The 24,023-nt window shown below is 32.4% G+C and overlaps 1 protein-coding gene across 1 annotated transcript in view; it reads right to left on the bottom strand.

The window, feature by feature from the left end:
* Positions 1–24,023, bottom strand: part of Pxn (Peroxidasin) — a 274,735-nt gene that overhangs the window by 80,502 nt on the left and 170,210 nt on the right. Inside the window, exons 5-9 of the mRNA XM_035360161.2 lie at positions 17,802–17,873; positions 17,602–17,673; positions 17,330–17,493; positions 3,945–4,062; positions 1,859–2,043 (exon numbers count right to left, since the gene is read on the bottom strand). Of these exons, the coding sequence (XP_035216052.2) occupies positions 1,859–2,043; positions 3,945–4,062; positions 17,330–17,493; positions 17,602–17,673; positions 17,802–17,873 (611 nt within the window). The remainder of the gene's footprint in view (positions 1–1,858; positions 2,044–3,944; positions 4,063–17,329; positions 17,494–17,601; positions 17,674–17,801; positions 17,874–24,023) is intronic.

Below are 24,023 nucleotides of genomic sequence, written 5' to 3' on the forward strand. Positions count from 1 at the left end.
GTAAAGACATGTTTCTTTTCTTTTTATCTACTGAACACTTCTTCCAACAATCTACTAGCCGAATTACACTTATGCTAGAAATTTTATCAAACAAAACTGCTTAATCATGACAAATATTCACTGCAAAATTGGGAAAAAGTGCACAATACCATACTACTTACGCGTTTTTCAAAATAACACATACACATAAACCATGTACACGCCGACTTATTTTTACTTAAAAAAACATCCCAGAATTGCACAAAAATGGCATTGCGCACACTCTTCACTATATCCATGTACACTGCTTTTTTCTCATAAATTAGAAAAATTTCACGAAAATACATGACAATTTTCTCAATCTTTAAACCCGGTAAAAAGAACATATATGAAATTACCTGATCGCGAAAAAGTATTTACCCTTTCCAAATATGAACATTTCCACATATAAAATAAATAAAATATCCAAAAACTTTTACCTCTAAATCATCTATTACATTATACACGTCACCAATGAATTCATACCGCAAGCATTACGAATACTTAGTATCAAATATTTAAATTATTTCCATGCATGTTTACTTCAACTTAAACGTATACCAAATTCCTACAAACATAAAATTCACAAAATAACTATCATTTAATTAAAATATCACTAAACCATGTACACGTCGACTTATTTTTACTTAAAAAAAATCCCAGAATTGCACAAAAATGGCATTGCGCACACTCTTCACTATATCCATATACACTGCTTTTTTTTCATAAATTAGAAAAATTTCACGAAAATACATGACAATTTTCTCAATCTTTAAACCCGGTAAAAAGAACATATATGAAGTTACCTGATCGCGAAAAAGTATTTACCCTTTCCAAATATGAACATTTCCACATATAAAATAAATAAAATATCCAAAAAATTTTACCTCTAAATCATCTATTATATTATAAACGTCACCAACGAATTCACACCGCAACCATTACCAATACTTAGTGTCAGATATTTAAATTATTTCCATGCACGTTTACTTCAACTAAAACATATACCAAATTCCTACAAACATAAAATTCACAAAATAACTATCATTTCATTAAAATATAATTAAATTCAAAAACACTACTTAAAGTATAAATGAGCACATACATTAAATTAATAAAAATTACCTTACAATCCTAATTACTTTAAACTAAATCATTGCTAATAACAATTTTCCCAATAATACCAAATTCCTTTCCACCTTACATTTAGAACAATGCATAAAAATAATATCCTCAAATAATTAAAAATACTAACTTACCTAATCTTCTTCAGAACATTGATTACGTGGCGGATACACTTTTCTAATTCATTCAATAAAATTATTGAAAGATTTTTTCTGCGAATTTTTCCTCCATACTTCCTCCGCTAAATAAAAAGCAAACTTCTCTTTATCACAATGCCTAAATACCCATTTCGAATTCACTTTAGTTAGGGCCATGGGATCCAAAAATTAACCAACACTGTTTCACACAACACAGAATAAAGCTAAATACAAAATTTCCAGATTTTTTCCCGATTTCCCCCTTTTTCCGATCAAAGAACCGTAATTCGTCCGTTAATATCACATGACATATCCCATGATCTCTCATTTCCCTCACGCAAAATAATGCGTAATTGGAACTGAGTACTGCTGACATTATTACCAAAGTCCCAGGTAGTAACCTTTATCACCTCCAAAATGTCGCCAAACTACCAGCTACCATATTGTAAAGATCAACCTTGCAATCTATTTTTTTATGGCTATCAAAATTGTGAATTTTTTACTAATGAAACCTCAACAATTACATTGACTATATTTTAAAAAGCTAAATTATGTCACAAAGTGAATATTTAAATTACCTTTAAGTTTATTTTCCTTTGATTTTAAGTAATGCATTTTAGCTGCACGAGATTTGATTTCACCAGCTGGGCTCTTGGCCATACACTCATAAACACCTTCATCCAAGTCTTGAGCTTCAGTTATCATAAGTGTGCCATCGGTTAGAATACTGTGTCTCTCATCTTGGTCTGGCAATATTTCATTGCTGCAAAATATATAAATACATAAGACACTGAAGAATTTTTTATAGATGCAAATAAAATATTCACCCCCCCCCAAGATGAAAATTATCATAAAATAAAAAACTTGAATTACAGCAACAAATCTAGTCTAGTAAAAATCACTATGAAAACTAAATATAAAATTAGGTAAAAAAAGCCATAGTGTCAAATTTTAATGCTAACTCAGATTACATAAAGTTGATTAATCTCATTTTTAACTATTATATATTTTAATTTTTTTTTTCTTTTAACAACCCCATAGTGTTTATTAATGAACAATTTTTCACACTCACTGAAAATTCAATACTTAGAAAATGAAATTTGATATTTAATATAAATTTTTTAACAATACAATAAAATCATTTTCGCTACCTGACTTATTTATGAATTTCATTGAATTCTAAAGAATTCATTTATGTTACTCAACCACACAGCTGTACTGCTATATATATAGTTTCAAGAATATCATTAAAATTGGAAACCCATGACAAATATCCATACATTATATGACAGCCTTTTATATGACAAACATTCATGAATTTAATATAATAACAGTGAAAATTTTGGTGAATCTTTATAATATGGTAACTTGGTGATTTTTTGGCAAAAATTTGGTGACCAACCCTGCTACAACAACCTGCTAGCTTTGTTTTGGACGCCATTTTGTTTTCAAGAAGTAAAAGCTTTTTTTTTTTTTTTTTTTCATATAATGAAAAAAATGTTGAGTAAAAAATCTGCTAGCCGAATTACGCTTATACTAGAACTTTTATGCAACAAAAATGCTTAATCATGACGAAGATTAGGTGCGAAATTGGGAGAAAGTGCAGAATCGCAAACTGCTTGCCGCGTTTTTAAGAATTGCGCATACACGGTATCCATGTACATGTCGACCTATTTTCACTTAAAAAAACAACATCTCAGAATTGCACAAAAATGGCATTGCGTACACTCTTGACTTTATCTATGTACACATCGACCTATTTTCATTTAAAAAGCCAAAGAAAATTGACAAAAATCCAATTCTTCTTACTCTTATAAAAAGCGCCAAACAAATAAGTGGGCGATTCTGCACTTTAGCAGCTAAATTGTTTCTAAGTGCTTATTAGCTAAAATCACAATCGGAATTTTCCGGAAAATGTCACATTACATGTCTCAAAATCTCTCATTTCTCTGAGACAAAAGAATCTGATTCAAACTGTGTAATTTTCAGATTATTGCTAAAGTCCTAGCCTTTATCGCCTTACCAAAATGTCGCCAAACTACCTGTTACTATATTCTAAAGATAAGCCAAAATTTTTGTTTCATATAACATTGCTTATTTTTAAATCTGCAATTTCTATTAAAAAGTAAGTTTTACTGCAGAGTTGATTAGAATTCAAAATTATTAGAAACTAGAAGTCACAAACCTAGTATCTACCTAATCCATAGCTGGCCTTGAGAAGTTTGCTAAATGAAACTTCTTTGATTTTATTAATTATTATCATTTAATTTAGAAGTCAAACAACAAAAATCAAGCCTACTAGTCAGTCATTTTGACTTCTAAATTAATATTTGTTCATCGTGCTATTTTATCTGAATTACCTTTATTATCAGTTATTCAATATTTCGAATTAAAGGAGATATTCAAGCTCTTTAATTATAAAAATTTTACTACCCCTGAATTCTACTGCTCACTGTTTCCTCTAACTTCTAAAAATTTTGTTGCTCAGTGTTTTTCTTAAATTCTAAAGTTTTTGCCACCTGATGTGGCTGTACTGCTGCTGGTAACACTCTAAACTTAAATTCGATAATTACTGAATACTATAATTAACTGGTAATTTGCATCAAATATAATTTTAAAATGCATAAATGAAACAAAAAAAAATTATATCAAAAAATTAATTACCTATTGTGTAACCAAATAATTTCTGGTTTAGGATCACCATCAGCTTTACATGTGAAATATGCAGTTCCCCCAAATGAAATATCTACATCATTAGGCTCTTCTGTAAGTTTTGGTCTTTCTAAAAAATATTTTTCAGTATCACATTTAAAATAGAAATCACAGTAAAAGTGCACTCTAAAAATAAAATAAAACACTTTTTGTTAATTTTATGTCTCTCAAATTGATTTATTAAATGTTCCAACTGCTACAACATTCTGTCACTTCACAGCAAAACCTACTAGATATTAAATATAGATTTATAAAATATATCTATTTCATGAGTCTGCTGATGTAAACAAGAACTGTATCTCGCACTTTATATCAATACTGACTAGCAGCACAATTTACAATACTTTATTATAATAATGAATGAAATGTAATTTATTTTTATTAAGTCTATCTCTTAATAAATTCTCAAATTTCAGTAGTCCTTAGAGAAAAATTTCAGCTTCAGAGAGAGCATGGATTTAATACAATTATAATGAGTTCAGGAAAATAAACATCCAAGATGAGATTAAGAAGAAAAACTGACTATAAAGTGATCATAAAATACAAATTTTAGGGAGGCATATTATTGCGAAATTCACTATTCACATATAAAACTGCAATAGGGATATTATCCTTATAGTATTCTTATTGCAGTTTAAATATATACATTTTTGTAAATTTTTAATATAAATCACTCTATGAAATATTTTAAAGTTTATATATTTACAGAAGTAAATGTCATTAATTTAACAAATGGTAAAATTAAAATATTTCATGATCAAATATTTTGACTGAAGTGAAAAGAAGAATAAGCAAAAAAATTTTTTAATGAAATTATCTTTTCAACATCATTTTGTTCTCATACAAAGAAATATTTTATATATGACACCACTGAAGAAAGAAATGAGTAGTAACACTATCTATTTTGAAAGATGTTCTGTAAGCTTTCTATTTATCAGACTAGGTGGCTACAGAAGAACTTTCTAAATATGTGTGTAAAACTTTAAAAAAAAGTAAATCCAATTACTAACTTAAATTTAAATCCCTTAACTCTCATTGTAATTTGGTTATTTTCCCTTTCCATCATAATAATAGTAATTGCTTATAATAAACTTCTCTAACTTGCATCATATCAAAATTAATCCATGTCATATGATTCCTGCATAATTCATGGTAACTTAAATAACGCTTTAACCAATAACAGTTCCAAATTTGGGAACCGAAACTTAATACTGACCGATAAGGATAAAACTTAAAACAAATCATTCTGAACCAAATTTTAATTTTGGATATTTCTCTTTCACTGTAGTCCTGACAACCTGCTTGGTTTCTGCTCATGTCCTTTCTTTTATTCTATCAAAATTAAATATTATGAAAATTTAGAAAAGGCACAAACATGATCAAGAGCAAGCTTACAGACTACATTAATTGTGATGCGTAGTTATATTAAGAATGTGCTTCTAAAAAATAAACGAAATTTAAATCAGCCACTGCAATTGTAATTTTTACACACCAAGCTCTCTCACTCTGTAAATCATGTTCTCCACAGGGTTGCATCATCAGTCTCTATATTTTTACATATATATTAATAAATAGAAGAAATAATTCCTAAAGTAATACTTTAAATTGTGAAAATAAGGAAATCATCCTTTATTTCAGCATATTGATTCGAACAGAAAACTGTCATCAATATCAATTTCTTTCATTATGAGTACAACTGCTGAAGGGTTTCATTATGATACAACTGCTCATTATGAATACAACTGCAACTCTTTCCATTTAATTTAGCTTTTTAAAAAAATTCACTTGAAGTATTTAGTTCAGTAAAGTTCACTGACTGTTCTTCAATATATTCAAAACAAATTTCATAAAAATTTCTAACATCTTTCAGAAATGTATCCTTAATTACAGGATTAGAATTCTCCAAAGTGGATAGTTTATTCTTTAGCATTAGCAGCACGATCCATCATGGTATCTTGCCCTATATTGTAAAAAAAAAAAAAATAAAATAAATAAAAAATACTAATTTTTGCAGCCGAAATTGTATCATATTCTGTATCTAGGATAGTTTTATGAAAAAACAATTCCTGGCTGCAGACAAAATAAAGCAAAAGTGCTGATGCATCATATTGGAAGAATACTTTCAAAAGTGTAAGCTTTTTTCCAAATTTTAAAAATATGATTGGAGTATATCATATAATTGTAAAATGGACTCTATTGCTGAAGTTAAAGCAAGCCATATCATTTTTGAATAGTCAAGAAGCTTTTTATATTAAACATCAGACTCTTCCCAAAATTGCTTACGGCTTATTATTCGAACTATGAAATGACTAAAATATATCATATTTCCAAGTCCATTTCCTCTTTTTTAACTAATTTTATCATTCAAAAATACGAGGGGATAATTATGTTAGTAATTTAATTTCCAAATGATGGATAACAGGACGAACAAAACAAATGAAAAGTAGGCATAGATAAACTACTGATAACTATTGCAATATTATTTTTTTAAAAGAACCCTACATTTCAGTAAGAATACATAGTAATATTAATACAATATCTAAAGGTTATTAAACCAATATCTGACAGCAGAGTCGTAGCTAGGGTTTTCAGCACCCAGGGACAACTGAAGATTTTGCGCCCCCTACTGCTTGCCAAGGATGGAAAACATTTAATTCTAAAATGTCGTAACATCAGTTTGGCGCCCCTTGGTTTCTGCGCCCGGGGACAGATGCCCCCTTCTCTAGCTATGCCCCTGTCTGACAGTAATTGAGCTGGACACATTGTGCTTCAACTCAATTACCTTATAGAGCTCCAGGGGCACCTCACATGAATGAGTCTTGACTGCAGTTTCCAACAGGGAAGAATGTAGAAGTGGAAGTGAATAAAGGACTAGAGTTGGAAAGATCGAATACATAAGCAGTAGATAAGGTTACAATGAGCTGAAACATAAATAACAGAAGTAAATGAAATCACAAATTTGGACTTTCTTGAGTGTGAGAAAAACTGTCATGTCCAGCAACAACAACAAACAAAAAAAAAAAAAAAAAAATTACTTAAGAAAAAAAAAATCTGCATAAAATATGTTTGAAATAATAAACGAAATGGAAAATAAAATAAATGAAATGCTAACACTAAAATGAAAATATAAACTGAATACACTGGAATGAAAATAATCAAGGGAACGCAATTTACCAATAAATTAGCTCTCAGAAGGAAAAACTATGTAAAAAGAAACAGGAAATTCCACTAATACTTTTGAAATTTTCAGAACCTAGAGCTAAAAAGCTGGGGAAGGGGAGAATATGCAAGGAAAGCTAGTAAATAAGTGTTAGTAATTATGACTTACATATTAATTGAACTAGAAGCTGTATTAAACCGCATTTGATAAAACATGCATGTTGCAACCAGATTCCAAGACATTCTCTTGAGTAGATCTTTCAGTTTTGTGTGTAAATTGACACCTTTTCTATTATGTCAACAAAAATCTGCATTAGTATTATCTGCCGATAATGGGAGAACTTAAATTTTTTTCACAAAAAAAATTTGTTTCCTTTTTTTAAAAATAATTTGGTAGCACAGTCCATATTTCTAAACCTCTGATTAAGACCAACTATGTGGAAAACGAATGTATCCTCCAAAATTGTTATTTTTTTCATTCAATTCAAAACTATCAGCTTTAAAAAAGATAGTTACTTTGCAGTGCTGAGACAAAGATGAGGCCTCAGGTGAACATTTAGAAAAAATCTAACATGTACATCACATGACATCCTTGAACGGAAGACTGATTTTACGCATTTTTTCGTGCATTTCATTTAAACTTACTTCCTCGAATTTCATTACATAAGTTTCCCATTTTATTAATTCAGTTCACTTCGCAAAAGGCAAAAATACATAAAACTCAAAATATCTTTATTAAAAATTGAAAAATATAGAAAAATAAAAAACATCAAATACAGTTAAAAACAATTAAAAAAAGTTTTTATAATTAAAATTCGAGTTTCTAATCAAAAACAAGCAATTCGGTTAGCGGGCAAGAAGGTAGATTTTTCGATGCACAAAACTGAAAGTTTACTTTTGGTCCCACTCGGCAAAACGACAGTGAAGGTGCAGAAACTGGCTTTTATTCTGCTGTTTCAAATGTAAACAAATATCGCTGCTATGGTAAAAATTTCGCTTAGCCGCACTTACACAATTTTTAAATTGTTCATGATTCCACAATTATTGCATGCAGATTAACTAATAGCTTAGAAACCTTTATTGCATGCAGATTAACTAATAGCTTAGAAACCTTAACCGGAAGATAACAAAATAATTCATTCATTTTTAAAGCAAAAAATGCACACTTTAACAACTTATAAGAATAAAATAAACCGAACTCATTAAGCCGAGTAATATACAGTGGCTCCCAAAAGTGTTCCTACACTTATGATTTTCATAGAAACAGGTCTGAATCCATTAATTAAAAGTAAACTTTCTGAATAAGATTTTAATAATAAGATCTATAATATCTTCGTAACAAAATTACATGAAATATTTTTTAAATATAGCGAAACTTTATTTTTAAGAAATTAATAATCAAAAAATGACAAACATTTTATCTCACAAAAGTCTTCGTAAACTTAAAAAAAATCTTGACATATTAGTAAATATTTTCATTTTTCGTTAAATCAATATTAGTAGGATATCCTTTAACATCCACAACAGCTTTTAAAAGTCTGGGAATAGATTTTACTAGTGTTTTTTTTTTTTTTTTTTTTTTTTTTTAATTTCTGTGTCAACGTTCATCAATTCTTCCATCATGGCTGTTTTGAGTTCGCTTTTCGTTTTGATGTCGTGTTTTCGTACTCTAACCTCCAGCTCTTCAAAACCTGTGGGCAATTACAGAGACATTACAGGCGAACGTTGAGAGCTGTATACTTAGGTTCGTTATTATGATTAAAAATAAAGTTGTTTCCAATACCCAAATTTTGGGCTGATAATTTTAAATTCTCTCTTAAAATATTTAAATAAAGAGAATGATTCATTATGCCATCAATAAATACCAAATTACCTAGTCCTGATGCTGTCATACCCCCCCCCCCCCCCGTCCACATAAGAACACCTCCACCGCCATGTTTAACTGTTCCAACTAAGTTCTTAGAATGAAGGTCCTCATTTTTTCTTCTCCATACAGTTATTCGACCATCGGAACCAAAAATATTAAATATGCTTTCATCAGCAAATAGGACATTATTCCAGTACGTTTCGGGTGTATTTATCATTGATTGTGCAAATGAAAGCCTAAGCCTGCTGTTTTTCTCATTAACAAAATTCTTTTTACGGGTAGAACGACCATGTAATCCAGCTTCTCTAAGAACTCGTCGAACAGTTTAAGATGAAACTGAAGTAGAAAACTTTGCATTAAATTCTGCTGAAACTTTTACAGTACTCAAACGTGGGTTTTTCACAAATTTTCTAATAATAAATCTCTCATCACGTTTAGTTAACGTTCTCGGTCGACCCTTTTCTTACCTTGTTTTCAATCCGATTTTCTTCTAAAGCGTTTTATCACATACTGCACTGTAGAATGCTATAAATTAACTAATTTAGCGATATTTCAAATTGATTTACTACTACTATGGTGAAAAATGGTCAATTTTCGAATGCTGTTTGTAATTTCTTACCGACTGCGACCCATTTTTTTTTTTTTTTTTAGAATATTATGAAGTAAACAATAAAAAATTAAAGCAAACGATTTTTTGAATGCCACCACAATGCAAAAATTAAAAAAAGCGGCAAACGATAATTCTAATTTTGATTTTATCCAAAAATATTTCAGTGTACGAAGACTTTTGTGAGATAAAATGTTTATGATTTTTTTATTATTAATTTCTTAAAAATAAAGTTTCGCTATATTTTAAAAATATTTCATGTAATTTTGTTACAAATAGATTATAGATCTTATTATTAAAATTTCATTCAGAAAGTTTACTTTTATTTAATGGATAATGCCCTATTTCATTGAAAATCATAAGTGTATGAACCCTTTTGGGAGCCACTGTATATGCTGTGGCGGATTGAAACCAAAAAGGAAGGTGCACAATTACATGTTATGGCAGTCCTATTTACAAAACTTCAGCCTGCTGAGGCTACTCGTTTTTGAGTTACACGAGATACATATATACACGTACGTACAAACATCACCAAAAAACTCTCTTCTGAATTTATTTTATATCCTTTTTGCAACCCGTGTTGGGAAAGAGAGTCCATTACTTTGTCCTTACGCACAGATATCACACAAAAACATCGTTAAATTGCATTCTATAGCGGTCAAAATGTATATTTTCGTTGAAACATGATACCCGTAAGTATATATATATGTGTGTGTGTGTTAAAAACAAACTCAGAAGTAGTAACTAGCAGAACTTTTGATGGTGTAGAAGTATTAATTCATAATGAATAGGAAATTGGAAGCGAAGGCAGATTAAATCTTCATTTTTTATTTCAGCAAACATGTTTTGGACAAAATCAAATTGCACATTAATTGCGCCTATTCCAAAAGGTTTACATTTTTGATAACTTTGCAGCAAGAATGAAGCAGCAGACAGACAGCAGTTGAAAGCAAGAACATTATGTTCAGGGTGAAATCTTAATTCGGACTGATTTAGTTTTGGTTCTCAGTGCATTTTGATTGGATAGTTAATATAGCTGTAAAATTACAGTTGACAGTTGAAAGCAAGTGTGTTATGTTCAGGGTGAAATCTAAATTCAGACTGATTTAGTTTTGGTTCTCAATACATTTTGATTGGATAGTTAATACAGTACAAAGTCTTTAATCCGGAAGTCCATAATCCGGAATGATCTATAATCCGGACCTCAAAGCTACAGACTTTCTGCGCATGCGTAGCGTTTACGCATGCGAATATGCGTTTACGCATGCGCATAATACGTTTACGCATGCACGTTTAATGTATAACGGACGGTATAAGCTAGGTTAAAATTTTCTAATTATCTATTTCAGTTAATGTTGCAGATTGCGCTGTTCTTTAATCTTCTAATTGGATCCGGCTTATTATTTTTTGCAGACTGTTAGAGCAATTTTATAAAAAGTAAGCTTGAATTTTCGATTATGTCAAAAAGAGTTTCCGATTCTGCAGCTGCCAAAGGATCTACAAAGCGAAAGCATGTTTCGATGTCCATCAAACAAAAAGTAGAATTGCTGCAAAAAATGGATAAAGGCATGAAGAAAGTGACAGAGAGGTTAGTGAAAACGAAAAATTTCGATTTGCAAGTTAGTCGGTATTCTCGGCACAGCAATTACAGGACTTGAACAACGGAACTTTGTAACTGCACAAGAAATTATGTCTGTTTATAGAATTAAAGAGGAAGTATTAGCACATAAAACGAAGCAACTTACGTTGAAAGAAATGTTTAATAAAGTAAACAAATAAATATTAAGCTTTTTTTTGTAAATTTTGATACCCTTTAGATCATAATTGCTCTTTATTTCATAAAGTACGGTTTCATATTTTTAATTTTATAATTTCTGCATGCCATCTTACCAGATTTAAACTGATGATCTATAATCCGGAAAAACACCTAATCCGGAATCGCCGAAGTCCCGACGTGTCCGGATTAAAGACTTTGTACTGCATAACTGTAAAATTACTATTGGCTGCTTGAGATTTAATTGTTCCATTTACATCACCAGAATTATGTAATGACATAGATTAGTTTCGAAATGGCTCAGTGCAAATAGAAGTTACTATCTTTAGAATTGAAAAGGGAAATTTACGTAGCTAATTTAATCTTTTATTATTGTTTATTTTTCTTAAATATATGTATATATACTTTTGATGCGGCCGATTGCAACGAAATGGGGAGGTGCAAAACTACGTGTTATAGGAGGCCTATATACAAAATTTCAACGTTCCGAAGCTACTCGTTTTTCAGTTAGGCGAGATACATACATACATACACGCACAGGCACAGACGTCACGAAAAAAAACTCTTCTGAATCAATTTTAAATCAATTTTTCCTTTGGGAAAAAGAGTCCTTTATTCTGTTCTTATGCAAAGATGTTATGCAAAAACATCATTAAACTGCATTCGATAGCAGTCAAAATAGATATTTTCGTTAAAATATGATACCCGAAAATTTTCGCGATTTCAATACTTCCTTTACTTCGTACAAGGAAGTAAAAAAACACAAAATTGTTGCGAAATTTTAGAAATGTATTTCAAAAATAAATTATTGTTATTAACTTTCAGTTTTGATACTTATTGAGCAGCACCATTGTAAAAGAATAAATTTAAATAAAAAAAAATACACTATATTCTTAGCACTTGTGCAATTCGCAAGCTTTTTGTAAAACAATAAATTTAAATCGGTAAAAATACACTATATTCTAGGCACTTGTGCAACTCGCAAGCTTTTTTAGTTATTATTTCATTAGAGTTAGTTCATTTTATAGTTGAATGGAGTTGAATAGTGATGTTGTTGATTTAGCTAGTTTTGCCATTTTGCAAATAGCGGATTCATATTGCAATCGAATTTTTTTAGAATTTTCTTAGCTCAGTGCTACCCTCGGGTATCACTATGAGTTACTCTTTTAGTGGACGATCGGACTTACAGGAGGACAGCGACTATGCGGAATCGGATGTTTCTTTTACTATTGGATTACTAGCAGATATTTTTAAAGAGATTCAAGAACTTTTCGAACCCCAATACCGGTTAAGAAAGCTAACGCAAAGAAGTATACAAAGGACAAAACTGAAGCAGTTGCATCTAATGCACTTGCGACTGATGTATCAGACAACGAATTCGGAAATAAGACTGAACTTTACCAGGTTGAGACAAATCAGGAAACTGAACAATTTCTCAGGAACATGATATTGCAACAAGGAGTGGATAATTTTATGGAAAAACTCAAATCGATCGTATTCAATCCACCCAAGATGTCACCGACGGAAACCATGAGAAAACGAATTCGTACTGACAACCCCTCGACTGAAAATAATCCAGAAAATCAACAGACGGAGGAAAACCCAGAGAATGAACGGATCAAGAATAAAATAGCTGCTAAAATTCCAGAAGAGCCCAAACCTATGGATATTCCACATCAGATTCCAAACCCTTGCAGAGCAACCAACAGAGAATGAAGGAAGAGCTAATTACGAAGAAACGCCTCCCCCCCCATTGTTATAGCTCATAATGACGTAGTCTGGTTGGAAATTGATGAAAGTTTCCAGGAAAACTGTTCCAAGGAGTTTGAATCAACTTTGAAGGCAAAAAACATTTTTACCTACACAAAAAAAATACTACGGACTATAAAAAAATGTGTAAAATACTCGTGGACAAGGGCATATCGTTCTACTCTTCTCTCCTAGAAAGAGAAAAGCCACTACGTGTAATCCTTAAGGAAATCCCAGCCTCAGTGAAGGAAGAAATCATACTCAACGAACTTGCGAGTCGTAAGTTTCCAATAATAAAAGTCAAGCAACTTACTTGTAGACGTCAAGAAACTGTTGAGAAACTATCCATTTACCTATTAGAATTAATGAAAAATGCAGAAGGTCATGCTATCCATCAGGTAAACAGAATGTTCAGCTTCAATGTTAACATCGAGAAGTTCTCGCCTAGAAAGCGCCTAAAATACAGTGCTTTGGATGTCAGGAATTCGGGCACTCACAAGTCTGCTGCAATAAGCTACCGTGGGTGTAGCGCCTACAAAAAAAAAAAAAAAAAAAAAAAAATTGAGCAGAGACAGCCTGTAGAGCAGAAAAAAACAGACTCCCATGCAGAAAGTTCCTGAACTCACTACTGAAAATTTTCCAGGTATTTCAACCGGAGAGATGAATGCAGTTCAAAAATCCCTTCCAGGAATTTCCTACAGTCATAAAAATCAGAAGAAAAATTAAACCACCACCTGAAGATTTAAAGAAGCCCTCACCTGGATGCAAGATGGAAAAATCATGAACTTTTTAAAAACTGTGATTTCTCTTATCGAAAAGATCAAGAAAGCAAAGTCAGCTTCCGATAAACTCAGATTTGGTTCCAAGCAGTGATGACAATAATTAGATTTGCTGAAGAAGATTAATCTCTGCAGACACCACCACTAGATAGCGACTTCATCACTGATCAGCTAACCCTAATCTCGACTTTCCGGCAAGCTTCCATTCAAACAGATAGATGGCGCCACAGGAGATGATCTTGGAACCCGAATTTTTCCTGTCACCAGCAACACTCCAGTAAAGAATCTCTCTTTGGTTGCCTGCCTGCTGATGTTATTTCGCACATGCGCACAAAGGTACGGAGGGTGGATGGATTGTCTTTTTAAAATAAGCTTCAGGGATATACATAATGTGTCTCTTCGGTCTGACGGAGTCATATTTGCCTTGAGCAACCTTTACTTCTTCTCCTTAGAGATTCTTTGGCTCCAGTACGTTACCTGCTCTTTCTCACTGTTCTCTTTCATCCCACCACCCTTATTCTTCTCAGGTTTGCCATTGCCAATGATTCTTCATCCTCTTTTTGACTCAGCTGTGATTCCTCTCAACACTCACCGTCTCGGAACGAGGATCTCATGTTATACCAAGGAGGTTAGAATATAAGGAGGGAGAGTTCGCAGTTTCCTGCACTATCGGGCAATGAAACTCCACCGAACAAGCGGCGTCCATGTTTGTTACTTCAAAACGAAATGTACGTGTTTTTAAGCTGTTCCGTGCATGTATTTTGCACTAAAAATATGTAAAATTTATAATGAAATATTTCGCTATTGCTAGTTTTTTGTTTTAAAGTTATAAAGATGATATCCGTAATTTAATACGTACAGAAAATCATTAAGAAATAGTTCGAAATCTAAATGCATGTGCATAACATTAAAGCCTTTAGAAATAATGTTTCTGCATATTTCAAGAATTTGCTAAGGTTTTATTAGCAACCTGTTGGGTGTACTTTCCAGTTTTTCCTTTAAGAAGTGATATTTCGGATTTATTAACAATATTGTAATTTATTAAAGAATCATTTAAAATATATTTAACTTGAAATTAATAGCAGATAATTATCCAAAAAAATAGTCACAGGTTGCATTTTTTTTAAATGAAAGTTTTAAATAGATTCTTTTCACAACCAACAACCTTATAACAAAAAGAAAATAAATATTAATAAAATAAAACAGATTTATGTGAATTCAGTGATTTCAGTTTATGCGCGTTTCATATTTATGAATCTCAAAGAAATTGCCTTGAATTAAGCTAAATTACAGAACCATACCTATATTTTTGGATACATCTTTCCACATGTTCAGTTGTGTAAATATTTTACTCACTTTTATCGCTATACTGCCCACAAATTTGTAAACTTATGCAAAAAAAGTTAACAACAGAAAAGTTAGTTTATCTTGATCAAATGCTCAAATTATATTCTTAATAGTTCCAAAAACTTAAAAATGAATAATAATTAATACATAAAGAAAAGCGTTGCTTTATTTAACACCTTTACAATTCATAAAAAATAGTAACAATTGGTGTCTTACTTTTCATGAAAATTATCAAACGAATTACCTAAAACGTTCAAATTATACAGTTTAAATCCTAGCATACATCATTGTATCTTAAGGAACAAAGATACCAGCTATAAACAGAAACATTAAAATGTATTTAACATATTTTGATTATTATTAAGTCCCTTTTTTTCACATCTGGAAAGAAAACAACATGACATTGTGATATTTTTTACCATAGTTATCAAATTACATAAGAAAAAGAAAATCAATACTTATGCGTGAAAAGTAATCCCAGGAAACTTTTTCGAAAATCTGTTTGTGCATCCATATACAACACAAGCTGACATGCTTCAAAAAAAAAAAAAAAAAAAAAAAATGTTGCAATTACAGACTTCCTTGCACAAGTCACAGCGATAACAGAAACATGGCCGCCAAGCTTCACCGTTTGAGTTGAACCTTCCCTCCTTCTATTCTAACCTCCTTGTGTTATACCATGAACTCACCAGCCATGTAGGCTTTCTTCCTTTCCTCCCTCCCCTCTTTTCTGGTTTCCCTCAGCCCTGCTCATTATTACTCTTCTGATGTTGAGGTAAATGGTTTGATTACCAAAGAGACTCCGAAATGTTTCCTCTTTGGCACTGGCTCGCAAGCTTTTCATTAATCAACTAACCAAACCAAATAAAAAATTGACTAATTATTACCGTTTTAATATTTAAAATGGAACAAAAACTCATTATAATTTTCAACTGATTACTATTACTTTCTGCTTATAAAAAGCTCAAAACTACATAAAGCATCAAATGATAAATCATTACAATAGGTTGAATCTGATAGTCTTTTTAAGCAAATCAGTCTAAAATTATATATATGTCTTCATGGAATTTAACACTGCAAGAAGGAAAAAAAAAAAGAAGAGATATATAAAACCTTGCAATAAAAAATTGTAAATACATAAAGTTGCATGCATGATAGAGAGATTGCTCTATGAAATGGGTTGACTGCATGGTCATTTTAATGGTTTACCATGTGAAGTGTAAATATAGGATGCCCCTAAAGAATACAACTTTTGAGTTCATAATAACATATAAATTTATTGATGAAATTAAGCAATTAAGTAGCCAAAACAGAAATTAAGTAACTAAAATAGAAATTAAGTAATTATAACAGAAATTAAGTAACTAGAACAGAAATGAAGGCATTTTGAATGTTGCATTCTTTATTAGACACACTTTACAAACTCGTTTCCCTTAGGAAATTCTTCACAAAGGCATTTTTCTTCTTAGGCAAATAGCTGTCACACTTTTGTTACATTGAATTCCGCAAATAAACATAATAGACAGATTATCTCTTGTCTGTACAAAAAGTGATAATTTTTCTGAGATGTGCAAAAATTTATCTTTGAAGATGAATACACTAGCAGAATATGAAGAGAAGTTTAACAAATTGGTAACATAGTATAATTGGAAGCACGCCTGTCTAGCAGTCGAATGGTCCAGAGTTCGAACCTCAGTGAGAGCATCATTGATTAAATAATTTTAAAATAATTCAATTTAATTTCACTAACGTAAAATGGGATATCTCAGAGTCCATTCAAGTTGACTATTCATAAACAGTAAAAAATAATTTTTTTTTCAAATTATATTCACTATTTTTATGAAAATATTAGTTATTAGATTGTAAATCAATGAAAAATTCACTCAGATAGTGAACATCTGACAACCATAAGTATCGTAGCAATATTATGCTCACTTTACATCTCAATATTAATTTGAAATTGACGCAAAATAAAGATTTGATTTAACCACTTTAAATTCTTTAGTACTTCAAGCAGATACAAAAGTGTAAGAAAACTATGTCTGAAAAACATACTACATCTCAAGTCTTCAGGATTTAATGCAGCTAAAGGCTTTCCTTGTAGAGTATTTGGCTGATCACATGTCACAGTAGCTTGAGTTGAGCCTTGGTTTTCTTTCAACATTTCTGCTAACCACATAATTTCACAATCACATATCAAAGCATTAGAATCAAGTCTCCTAAAATAGAATTTTTAAAAAACATTATATCATAGAACAACTTTATAAGATGTCATTAATAACTCATAATTAATTTAGCTGAACTTAGATATCAGACATGCAACTTACAACCGCTGAAGTGACTTAAGCTTCTTGAAAGCACCATATGGTATTTTAGATAGTCTATTATTATGAAGAAACCTAAAAGAGTGTAACAGAAAAGTTAAAGGCTAATAACATGTACGCAACTCAGTAAATGTTTACAATAAATCTTGGTGTGAACTTAAGTGACTAATAGCTGCAAAGGATAAAAATTTAAAGTAACTTACAATCTTTCTAGGGAAGGCAGATCAGCAAATGTATCAGGTTCAAGTTTTTCAATTTTGTTAAAATGTATATACCTGTTAATTAAAAAAATAATTCTGCATTATAGGAATATAATAACTTATATTTTGACATTCATTATCCATCAATAAATCGTCAAATTCCTGCAAATGATTAATAGTTCACTTATTACCATTTGAACTGGTAAGTTTACAAATTTCCATAGGTATTTATAATGCAGGTCTAGCCTGTATTATTTATTCTTGAAGTTATGCGGCCTTTTTTCCAAATGCGACTTAATTTTTCAACCATAAATTTTAGTTTTGGGAATTATATTCCTAGGTTTACATTGATCATAAATAAAATCAATACTACTTTTAGTACTCAGCATTGTTGAAATGCTGGGCAGATCTTTCAATATTTATTAAAAGACAAAATTACTATGCTAAGTCATTAGAAATAATAGTGGTACAAGTTAAATTGTTAGGCTCTCTCTTTTGGTTTAAAAATCGGCTGGTTTTCAATGCATAGGATTACTAACGGAAGTGTGAGGATGTTATATATATATAAAAGCATACATACATATATATATATATATATTGTTATATTTCATTTTTTTATTTATTACATTCATTCATTCAAAACGACCCTATGTAAAATAGATCAATGATATGAGAAATAAGATACATAATAAAAGATACCTGCAGTTATATTCCTAGAAAATGCTATATCTACACTCATGTCCATAAATTAAGGATAATGCAAAACCAGGCAAAGGAAGAGTTAAAAGCAAAACAGATTTGACTTATTTTGTAAAGCTTATTTATTAAACAAAAGGTAAAGAGCAAAAAAAGATGCTATATGTTTGATATTATTAAAAAAATTAGCGATTTTTCCCCCTGGAGCAAATTACAAAAAAAAAAAAAAAAAAAAAAACCTATATACAAAAAAACCAATATTACATGGTTGGTACGATTGTTAATACATTGTATGTCTCCCAGACGATGCAATACAGTCCGTACAACGCCTAGGCATGCTGAGTATCAAATTATCGATCTGATCTTGGAAGATATTACACCACTCAGAAAGCAATGCTCTCCGAAGTTCCGGTAGACATGTAGGAGGAGGTTGACGGGCTGCAACTCGTCGGCCAAGCATATCCCACACATGCTCTACTGGATTCAAGTCCGGTGAGAATGCTGGCCAGTCCATACGGGTGATATCCTCCGATTGAAGGCATTCGCTTACGATGTTTGCACGGTGAGGGCGGGCGTTGTCATCCATAAACACAAATTGTGCGCCCATGGCTCCCCGAAACAAACGTACATGTTGTTCCAGAATGACGTCCCGATAGATTTGGCTTGTCATGTTTCCAATTTGAACATGCAGTTCAGTTCTGGAACCTAGAATAATTCCACCCCAAACGAGCACTCCTGCACCACCGTAACGGTGTCGTTCAATGATGTTTTCTTGGTGGTACCGGGTACCTGGAGCTCTCCATATAAAATTCCGGCAAGAATCAGACTGCGAGCTAAACCTGGACTCGTCGGAAAACATCACACAAGCCCACTGTTGCGGTGTCCACAATGCATGCTCTCTACTCCAGGCTAACCGCAGGCGACAGTGAGTTGCAGTAAGTGAAACGCATCTGACAGGTCTACGAGCATATAGATCAATCTTCCCTAAGCGTCTGTACACGATCTGCCTTGAAATTGTCGTACCAGTGACTGAAGAGAGCTGACGAGACAGGTCTGAGGCTGTGCTCCGCCTGTTTCTTTCGGTAGTAACTGCCAAATATCGGTCCTTATTCGGCGTTGTATCTCTGGGGCGACCTGTGCTGTAAAGTCTACTCACAATACCATCATCTTGGAATCGTTGCCAAAGCCTGGAGATGAAACTCTGGGCAATTCCAAGTTCGTCTGATACTTCCAGTTCCAGTTGAGTACGCCCACATTCCAGACAGCCGATAATTCTACCACGTAAAAAATCATCCAAATGCGTCCTTTGTGTCATAACTATTCGGTTATTGCACTGAAATGCTTATAAAGCGCCTGCGAACAATTTTACTTCTTTGCCTGTATTCCTTATATATCACTCTCTTACACTCTCGTCATTGTGACGTACCGTCGGTGTCATCTGGTTACTTCCTGAAATTTGCATATGATTCTTGAAGATGTGTGTAGTGATTTTACAGGTGATATATTTATTTTAGAGTTCGATTTCCGCGTGACTCCGAATTATCCTTAATTTATGGACATGAGTGTATAAATGAATTACCAAGTGTAATTGGGCAATTACTTAGGATTAAATGAGTATTAGATTGAATTATTAGTGATTGATTATTTTGAAAATTATTGATTGAGATTTAAATGAAGTTTCATAAATCAAATATCTTTTTATTTCGTTTGACATCTGCACTGAAATCTCCCATCATAATAACAGATAAGCTATATCTACAGAAAACTTTTCATAAATGAAAGGAAAAATTATTAGGAGCTCCATGAAATATGACGTCACTCTTGAACAAGAAGTAATTCTAAATACATTTAATGATCAGAGTGCTTTTTTTGGGGAGGGAGTATGTGTGAGTGTGTGTGGCAACATTATCTGTATTGGTTTCAGATGTAAACATTGATAAATTTGAATTTAAATGAAAGATTTGGAATCTTCTTTTTAGATTTTGACGTAAGCCTCAGTTCGGGCAGGAAATATTTGTAATTAGAGTCTGCTATATTATTTCTTTGCCTTTTTTGAAATACTTGGACGTCGCTCGACAGGAATGGAACAGCACACACTGTTCTGAATTTAATTACAGTACAATGTCTTTAATCCGGACTCGTCGGGACTTCGGCTATTCCGGATTAGGGGTTTTTCCGGATTATAGATCATCAATTTAAATCTGGTAAGATGGCATGCAGAAATTATAAAATTAAAAATATGAAACCGCAATTTATGAAATAAAGAGCAATTAGGATCTAAAGGGTATCAAAATTTACAGAAAAAACCCTTAATATTTATTTGTTTACCGTATTAAACATTTCTTTCAATCTAAGTTTAAGTTGCTTCGTTTTATGTGCTAATACTTTCTCTTTAATTCTGTAAACAGACATAATTTCTTATTTATTTACAAAGTTCCGCTGTTCAAGTTCTGTAATTGCTGTGCCGAGAATACCGACTAACTTGTCAATCGAATTTTTTTCTTTTTCACTAACCTCTGTAATATTTTCTTCATGCTTATATCCATTCTTTGCAGCAATTCCACTTTTTGTTTGATGGACATCGAAACATGCTTTCGCTTTGTAGATCCTTTGGCAGCTCCAGAATCAGAAACTCTTTTTGACATAATCGAAAGTTCAAGCTTACTTTTTATAAAATTGCTCTAACAGTCTGCAAAAAATAATAAGCCGGATCCAATTAGAAGATTAAGGAACAACGCAATCTGCAACATTAACTGAAATAGATAATTAAGCTTATACCGTCCGTTATACAGTAAACGCGCATGTGTAAACGTATTATTCGCATGCGTAAGCGTAAAGGTATTATGCGAATGCGTAATCGCTACGCATGCGCAGAAAGTTTGTAGCTTTGAGGCCCGGATTATAGATCATTCCGCATTATGAACGTCCGGATTAAAGACTTTGTACTGTATATTGAATTGAATTGTATTTTTATGATGGATGCTTTGAAAGCTAAACGCTCTCAGTATAGAACAAGGATAGGCAAACATTTTCGGTCGCGAGCCAAAAATCGAAAGAAAAATGTTTGGAGGGCTAAGCTAAGTTTTTCTAAAATTTTAAAAACAATATACAAGTATTACAAGTTAAATATGTTAATGAGATGAATGAAATTGCGATTTCATTTTTAAAAGTTCCTTATATTGAGGTTCGAATTGAGATGTACTGATTCTAAGGAACGAGGCTAAATGCTCATTTGTCAGTCTACTTCTGAATTCTTTCTAAGGTTTATAGTTGAAAACACTTGAAGATGAAGCAAACACAGCACTGATTTTCTGGGCGTGAGATATAAATTTGGGAAACTCACTTTCGATAATGATTTGTAAAACTCAAACTTCGGCATATTTAAAAACAACTGTTTGAGATGATTGTTAGCTTGAAAATCAATTAATTCAAGCTGCAAATATGACCTCACTGCTTCACAATTTACGTTGAAAGCCATGGTAAAAATATCCAGTTTTGTTTGAATGGCACTGAAATCTGCGTTCGAACTCAAAATGCAGTTTTTTTCAAGCCATCTTCATAATTCTTAAGCTTCTAGTTATTTACTGAGGGTATTGAAGTCAGCAATCTTTAGCAATTTTGCTTTTAAGCAAGATGAAAGGAGATGAGGCGAACACCGGTTCCTCCAGTTCGTGAGGGGTATTGAATTTAACCTCGGGACATGAGACAAGTCGTTCTTAGCTAGATGCCCAGCAAACAGATTAAGTTTTATTAAGTTTTAAGCTAAAGTTTTTTCTAAGAGGTCCAATTCACCTATATTGGATTCCCATATTGAAAGCTGTCTGCGCTAGCAATTTCCGTTGATTTATCTTTTGGAGAACAAAACTAGAGAAAGTAAAAATATCATCAGTCCTTTGAAGAAAAGGAAGGGGAAAAAATATTTAAACAAAGTAGAAAAGGAGATGGATATATAACATATAAATATATACTTCTTTTAATTTGTTTCAGGCCGGCAAATTAAAATTCTATCTAAAAATTCTTAACTATTTTAACAGAAACGGAAGGAGTGTTGAACTCAAGGCCTCTCACTGCAATTTCAGTCGATTAAAAAATTTTTGAAACTTTGACCCTAGGTCACTTTTTGGTCGTAGACCTCTCACACCTCTTCCAGAGTCAGGTTTATCCAACATAAATCAAAACAGACTTTCTAAATGACTAAGAATTACTAAGCACACAGAGAAAATCTGGAAATTATGGAAATCTGAACATCTTAATAATTTACAAGAATGTCACAAGTGCAAAATTTAAAGAGAAAATGTTCACTTGGGAACTCTTTTATTAATAAAAGATGAAAATTTACTTTCAGCCAAATGATTAGTAAGAAGAATATCTCAGATTTTTCCTGGTGAAGATAACAGAGTGAGAGCAGTATCTGTAAGACTGCCTAATCAAATTTTGAAAAAGAAATGTTCGAGATTAAAATTGCAACACCAGGAAGGAATAATCTGACGAACGTCAAAATCGCATGAAAGGAAGACGAGGTTGCGATATGTAAATGATTAGTATTTCAGCGCATTTAGACGACGCAGGAGGGAGAAACGACATCTGAAGAACTGCATAAAAGAAAAGTTGTGTAGTGGATTGCGCATTCAGTAAGCGCTTTGTAAGGTCAGAGTTTGTTCAGAATATCGTGTTATGCCTCGAATAAGAGGAGGAAATGCTTACTAGCAAGTGTCAGAATTCGATAGAGGCAGGATCGTTGCCTATCGAGAGTGTGGATTATCATACCGTGATATCGTCCGTCGCACTGGTCGATATCCGACCATTGTCATGCGAATATGGAATCAGTGGGTTGCTGAGGGTCATACATAACGGCATTCAGGATCTCAACGTCCTCCCGTGGCTAACGTCCGCGAGGGCAGACATATTGTGAGGTCACCTCTGCAAAACCGTATAACCACATAACGGATATTAGTCAGTTTCTATGATTACAGTATGCTCAGTATTCGCCCATACGGCGCGTCGAAGTTTGCAGCAGCGTGGACTATCAGCACGGCGACCATTACTTCGGCCTCCCTTGATAATGCCGGCATAGAGAAAGACGGCGACTTTGGTGCGCCGAAGGACAAAGTTGGATACAAGAGTGGCACAGTGTATGATGTTTGCATTTTATTGCCATCACTATTTGGTCTATTTTACTAATTTGTTGTTACCCTTGTTTGTGTTTGTTGCTCGCGGTTTTTTTTTTTTTTTTTTCCCCTCCCTTCTTGTTTGTTTTTGTATTTGGCGTCTGCTCTTGTCTAAATGTTTGTGTTTGTTCTTTTTCTTCACTTTTATGTTTATAATTATTATTAACACATGATTATTCTTATTTAGATATTTTATTTTTTCCTTTGTTGATATAGGCGTGGCCTGTCATGACCATAAGAATAACTTGTTTGGTTAGGGGGGTCGGGCTGCGCCCGCTACTGATACTGATACAAGAGTGGCACAATGTCGTCTTTTCAGACGAGTCCCGATTCTGCGTTCAGTATTCTAGTGGCCGCATAC

This window comes from Stegodyphus dumicola, chromosome 7 (genome assembly GCF_044657685.1).
Source record: "Stegodyphus dumicola isolate Sdum_Otavi_A_Nest chromosome 7, ASM4465768v1".
NCBI lineage: Eukaryota > Metazoa > Arthropoda > Arachnida > Araneae > Eresidae > Stegodyphus > Stegodyphus dumicola.